This window comes from Pteropus vampyrus, unplaced genomic scaffold, assembly GCF_000151845.1.
Source record: "Pteropus vampyrus isolate Shadow unplaced genomic scaffold, Pvam_2.0 Scaffold296, whole genome shotgun sequence".
NCBI lineage: Eukaryota > Metazoa > Chordata > Mammalia > Chiroptera > Pteropodidae > Pteropus > Pteropus vampyrus.
Window position 1 is genome coordinate 789,255 of NW_011889077.1, and position 6,733 is coordinate 795,987.

Genomic DNA, 6,733 nt, shown 5'->3' on the forward strand with positions numbered 1-6,733 from the left:
AGCGGCCTCCAAGGATTCTGCGTTTAGGTCCAGTCGCCTGTCTTACTGCCGGCCCCGGGGCGGGAAGGGCTTTGCACGCCCTTTCGGCCCCCCTTTGCCAAAGGGGCAGGGCCGGGGCCGGGAGGGTCCCTTTCCTCTCGGCAAACCCAGCAGTGCACCTGAGGCTGGCTTTCTCCGGGGGCAGCTGTTTGCAGGGTTTCGACTTCAGGATGCTGCTGGGAGTGGGGTCTGCACCTTAGGGCTTGTTAACTAGCGTGTGCCCTTCGGTCTGCATCCCTCTCACCCAGTTAGACTCACAAATCACTCGCTTGCGCATTGTGTTACAGGATACCTAATTCTCACTCCCCTCCCATGCGAAAAGCAGCCTTTTATTTAGGGAAGAAAAAAAACCCCTGGGAACTGAAGCTATTACATGTTTAAGGCGAAGGGCTGGCTCTCCGGTCTCTGCAGAGGCAGCATGAGCGCGCGTGCGCAGTGGCATACGTGTCATGTCATATCGTGTTATGTTCTACGTGATGTAACGTGATATAATGCGATGACATACGCTATAGTGGGATGTAATGTAATTAGTATAATTAACGTGACATAATATGATACACGGTATAACATAACAGAACACGCCGACACCAGCCGAGCCCTCGGCACAGCTCTCACCTGCTGCTCACCTGGGAAGGGTGACAGGGAGCCATTTCCTGTGTGACATAAAATGTATTTATTTTTTCTCTATTGCAAAAGAAACTTGTCCTTGTGCCGAGAAGTGTGGGCAGCACCACGGGCTGTCCCTCCGCACGCTGGACAGCCACGTTCGCCCCTCGGCATTGTCTGTGCACGCCGGCCACACGCGCGTGCGGACACGGCACACGCTCTCTGCCTTTGGAAACGAGCCAACGGTGCCACACCAGGCACTCGCTGACGCCGTCCACTCTCCCTCAGGTGTCTTTGGGGATGGGTCCCGTCAGTGAAGAGGGGCCACCTCGCTTTCCCAGCGGCTGCGTGGGGGCCCCTCGCACAGACACGTGTGACAGTCGGTGCGTGTGACGCTGACGGGGGAAACATCTGGGCACGTCTGTGCGTCAGCGCACGTCTCGCTAGGTTACACGCTCATTTTGTGGAATAATTGGGTCAAAAAATACAACCGTTCAGGTTGCCGCCAGCCACTGGCAAAGCGCCCTCCGGAGAGGTGCCTGGTCCCCAGCCACGGCGTGAGCGCGCACCTCTGCGAACAGCGGCGTCACCGTCCCCGTTTGCTCTGCCTGGCAGGTGAGGGCGGCTTTCATTCACAGACCCACACAGACACAGCGCATATGGTGACAGACACATGCACGAGTCCTTGTCCATCAGAGACAGATGCCGAACTATCGACGAGTGAAGTGACAGGCCGCCCGAGGGTGCTTCGCGACACTCTGGTGTGGGGCAGCGGGGGTACGGGGAAGGGGACCGACTGGCCCTGTACTGGCAGCCGTTCGGGCTGGTCATGGAGGACCCAGTTTGCGGCTGCTGCCCAAACCCCAGCCCCACGCTAAACCACCAGACACCGCCGTCTCTGCGGGGCCAGCGCCCACTGTGGGGACAGCACGCGGCTCCCCCAGGCGGAGCGTCTTGGGTCGAGCACCTTCTCGCGGGCCCCCGTGCGGGGTGAGCCACGGGCCAACCCGACCACCCTCCCCACCCCCCTGCCGTCACCATGCACAGCCCCAGCCTGCGGGGCGCGGGCGGTACTCACGGCTCCAGAGGGAGTAGGCCAGGCGGCAGTTGAGCCGGCGGTAAAGCTGCTTGTTCACGGGCCAGAGGACGAGCGTGCATAGCTGGATGAAGTTGATGATCAGCCCGCTCACCACGAAGACGAAGCCGATGAGGAGGTGCACGACAAACTGGGTCTTCAGGAAGGCGAGCAGGCCCATGGTCGCTACTCAGTAGCGAGTGCAAGGTCCTTCACTGAGAACAGCCGTCCTGAGGGCAGGGACAGTGGTCAGGAGCTGCGCCAAGGCCCAGGGGCCAGGGGACAGCGGTCAGGAGCTGCGCCAAGGCCCAGGGGCCAGGGGACAGTGGTCAGGAGCTGCGCCAAGGCCCAGGGGCCAGGGGACAGCGGTCAGGAGCTGCGCCAAGGCCCAGGGGCCAGGGGCCAGCGGTCAGGAGCTGCGCCAAGGCCCAGGGGCCAGGGCTGTGGGCAGAACAGAAACACATGGTTCTCACACCAGGGCCCAGAGCCGCAGTGCCCGAGGGCACGGAGCTCACTCACACACAGGCAGGAGTCTTCCTCCCACAGGTGACGTACAGGTGGCCTGACACACACATCATTCACAGGTGTGACATGCACAGTCACACCAGACACACGTACACACCACACCATGTACACATTTATGCATATAAGGAAAGAAAGAAAGGATTAGAAGAAACGCGCCCAAATGTTAAGTGATTATTTCTAAAGGCTTTAGTGTGATTATAAATGTTTTAGTGTCTTATTCAAAAGATTAAAGCTGCACATGAAATCTCTTAAGCTAAAAAGCTTTTGTTTTGGTTTCTAACACAAAGGCACAACTTCCCCAAGAACAAGTATTTCTGCCCTTTGCTTCTAAACACATTTCTCAGTCCCAAAGCAAGAAGCAAAGGCCAGAGCTGGGCTTCGAGGCTGAACCCGCTCTGGGAGCTGCCGGGCAGGACAGCCCCCCTCGCGAGGGAACACGGAAACCGAATTCAACCCCTGGCAAGCTCAGAGCTGGCACGTGACATCGCGGAGGCCACCAGCCGTGCCCTGCGACCCAGTTCTTTGGGGTGGGGCTGGGGCTGGCCCTGGAGACAGCTGCACAGGACGCTCGGCCTCGCAGCCCGGCGCCTGGCGGACGAGCCGACCATACCACGCACACTGCGGCGTGGCTTCCGAGGGCCCCTCGCGTGGCTGGCTCTGGGGGAGGTCAGCACCGTGGGAGGACGCTCAAGCAGGACACCCTCGTGCCGGCGAGCCCCCGGGGGCACGGAGCCTGCGGGAGCCCACAGCCCAGCGACGCGGACCCGGCAGCTGCTCATGCCCGACGTGGTGACCCCGGGGAGGCGGGGGCGACGACGGCGCAGTGCTGTCTGAGCCCCTGTGGGGGCCATTTGTCACACAGCGTGAGGAAACGGGTCCGTCACTCTAATGAGCTGGTGCTACTGACAGGGCACTCTGAACGTGACGGGACAGAGGGGACACTTCTCTGTGCGGGGCTCCGTCCTGCGCACCAGCCGCTGGTCTCGCCCACACCCTGAGTGGACACCACTCTGCCCTAGTTGCTGGGGAAGCTCACGGAAGCCCAGCGGGGGTGAGTGGCGTGTTCGGGCCACACGGTGAGCGGCAGCGGGGCCGGCGGTGACACCCGAGTCCTCCCGGCCTCCGAGGGGCCCGCCGTGGCCTGGGCCGCTCCGTAAAGCAGAGTCTCCAAGACGCCGGCCAGGCCCGAGGCCAGCTTCCTTCTGACTCCAGGGATAATGGCTGTGACCAGACCCAATGCCATCGCCACCACCTGACTCCTGGCCTGGCAGCCGGCAGGCTCTCTGCACCCCAAAGCCTCACCTACCACCCCAGGTCAGGCACATGGCTTCAACGCACGGGCCAGAATAAACGGGGTCCCCAGAAGCCAGCTCCAAGGCTGGCACATCGGCTGTGCTGCTTTTCGAAGCTGACCCCAGGTTCCACGCAGACCTCCATCACTGGGCACGAGGTACGAGAACCTGCCTTAAAGCCAGCTGCATTGAACTGTAATTCACACACGGTTCAGACGCCCTCGCTGAGTGTGCACTGTGACACCTGTGAAGCCACTGCTGCAGTCAGGACAAGGAACTTCCATCGGCCCCACCTGGCCGCCCGGACCCCCGATCCCGGCCCCCGGCACCACCTCTCGGCTTCCGGACACCAGATCAGCCTCCTTTCTCAGAGCCTGACAGCCCAGCCCCACACGCCTGCCTGCTGGGCCCAGCCTCTGCACCGCTACCTTGCCCACGGGGAGCTCCCCGTGCAACCCTGCGGTGGGCCCCGGGCTCTCCCTCAGAAACCCACTGAGCTGCCATCCCGACCCTGGTCTGTCCCCTGAATCTGGAAAGTCACCACAGAAGCCACCGCAGCCTGAGCGCGCCCGTCCAGTAGCCCCCATGGCCGGAGCCCCCAGGGCCACGTGGGAGCCCTGACGAGGGCTGCTGGCTGTGGCGTGGGGCTGGCCTGGGCCTGGAGCCCTGCAATGACCGCCGGCGCCTGGGCGACTCACCGCCTGTCTGCCCGCCAGTCCGCCCAGAAGCAAGTGAGGCCCAGGCTTGGTCACGGCTCCCACGTGTGGCGTTGGCCGCCCTTGGCCATGCGTCTCTGCTGGGTCACATGCTCCCGTGTCACCCCTCGGAGCCACAGTGACCGACGTGTGCTGAGTGGCAACGTGCAGGCAGAGGAGGAGTGACATGCCTGAGACGCACTGCCCGCCGTCCGCCACCCGCTGGGCTCCCGTCACAGAGGCCGCACGCTCCCCTGCCAGGCACCACCCCGCAGTGTGGTCCATGCGGCAGACGTGGGCCACCCCGATAAGGAAGGTCAGCGGCTGCAGTTCAGGGGTCCAACCCGCCAGCCCGCCCCCCATGCGCACCCAGTGCCAGCCCCGTGCTCAGACGTCACCGCCTCTCAGCCCAACACCTGGCTGTGACGGCAGGCCACACGTGCCAACTTCTCAGGCCTCAGACTCCGGCGGGCCCGCCTGCCTCCCCCTGCACGGGGCGGTGACGGGAACACACCCTGCTCCCCACTCGGCCCACGTCCTCACCAGCCTCTCCCCAAGGCCCCAGGGCCGTCAGAGCGGGAGAGCAGGAAGGCCCTGACTCAGCAGCCCCCAAGAGCGCTGGCCCACGTACCCCTTACTACAATTTCAAAGGAAAGACACAAATGACCGCTCAAAACGGCAGCAACACAGACACGGCCGTTCCCGAGGCCGGAGGGCGCGCGTTTTAGGGAACATGCAACGCATTCTAGTATAAAAGGGTGGACCCCACACATAAATTACGGAGCCTGACGGAGCAAACGCCCAAGGCTCCTCCCCCGCCCCCCACCGCCCCAAGGTAACTATTGTTCCTTAAAGCTTGATTACGCCCCAGGCGAGAGCCTGTCATGCCTTACTTTTCAAACTTCACTCCTCTGCGATTTTCTGTTTTTGCTCGATCTTATTTCTAAAGTCCCTCCACGTGCCACGGGTCGCCACGGCTCATGTTTGCTGCTGGGGGGGGCCGGTGGGAGACTGTCCCACAGGGCGCCGGGGTCGCCCAGGAACAGCCGCTCCTAGTCTCTGCCACGATCGCGAGCTGCCAGGGCTTCTGCACGCGGTCGGGACGGTCCCTGGACTCGAGCCCATCCGAACTCTCCTAGACCAGCTAAACCGCCTCCAACGGGGAGCCGCCAGCGGCAGACGACACTCTCGGCTGAACTTAATTTTGGTCCAATCTGGCATAAGGTGGCAGCACACAGGGATGCTAATTTGTATTTTCCTGGTGACTGTGACGTCGAAACTCCAGCACTGCAGGCTCCATGGCCCTAAAGCCCCACGTGTCTTAGACGGGAAACTGAGGACAGCGGGTCGAGAGGCCGTGGGGCCTGCAGCTCAGGACAGGGAGGCCACAGCGAGGCCTGGGCCCCGAGCTGCTCCTGACTCCTGCGTCTGGTACATGAAGACGAGGGGCCCCTTGAGAAAAGGCCTAGACCCCAGTTCTCCGCCTGCCTCAAGGGCCGCCAGGGCCGAAAGGTGGGCCGGCGCCCACGCCATTCACGTGCTCAGATGCCTCGTGCAGGGGGCGAGGACACCTGAGTCGGCTTCTCAGTCGCTGCGGCAGGTAACAGGTTCCAGGAGCCTGGCGTCTGCACAGCCCGGCCCTGGGGGGGCGGGGTACGGCTGCCTCCTGGGTTTCGTGGCCCCGCTACAAGCCACCAGGACCCCATTTTCTCAAGACAGCAGACAAGCTGCACACTCCTCCTCCGCAAGGGGACATACAGGGTGTTGTCACCGCCTCTGGGACAAAAGGGACAGGCTGCTGGCCAATCAGAGACAGGGAGTGAGCCAGGTGACTCAGTGAGGCTGTGCTAAAAATAGTTCTACCGTGGTAAGTCTCCCAGGGGACTCCCGTGCCAGCCACCACACAGAGACAGGGCTTGGGTGAGCCAGCCAGAGTCCCAGTGGGGCGGGAAGGACTGGGGACTCGAACCAGAGCCCCCTCCTAGCTGAGCGCCCCGAGAAATGCTAACCCCGGGGGTTCTGATGCTTGGTCCCTCCAGGTGCTTCTGCTGCTCATTCTAAGCCTGTGGCTCCTGTCACCTGCTGGTCCTGCTCTGGACCCAGAGGCGACGGGAGAGCTGGAGCTGGGAGCCCCGTGGCCCAGCTCAGCACCATCACGTAGGGGCCCGGCCTGCCTGCTGGGCTCTGCTCTCAGACTCGACTCCGGCACCTCGTTACAGGAACTGTGTCCCCCAGAAAGATATGTTAGGGTCTTAACCCCAGCACCTCAGGATGTAGCTGCATGTGAAAATACGGCCTTTACAAACGTAATCAAGTTAACTTAGGCCGTTAGGGTGGCCCTTATCCCATATGACGGGTGTCCTCATAAGAAGAGGTCAGGGCAGACCACACGCAGGGACAGCCACGTGAGGGCACAGGGAGCAGACGCTGTGTGTACGTCAAGGACAGAGGCCTCGGGAGGAACCGCTCTGTGACACTTGGACCTCGGACTCCGGCCTCCA

General features: G+C 62.4%; 1 protein-coding gene across 1 annotated transcript in view; it reads right to left on the reverse strand.

The window, feature by feature from the left end:
- Positions 1-6,733, reverse strand: part of AGPAT3 (1-acylglycerol-3-phosphate O-acyltransferase 3) — an 84,511-nt gene that overhangs the window by 18,576 nt on the left and 59,202 nt on the right. Inside the window, exon 3 of the mRNA XM_011376379.2 lies at positions 1,724-1,950. Coding sequence (XP_011374681.1) covers positions 1,724-1,901 — 178 coding nt within the window. The 5' untranslated portion in view covers positions 1,902-1,950. The remainder of the gene's footprint in view (positions 1-1,723; positions 1,951-6,733) is intronic.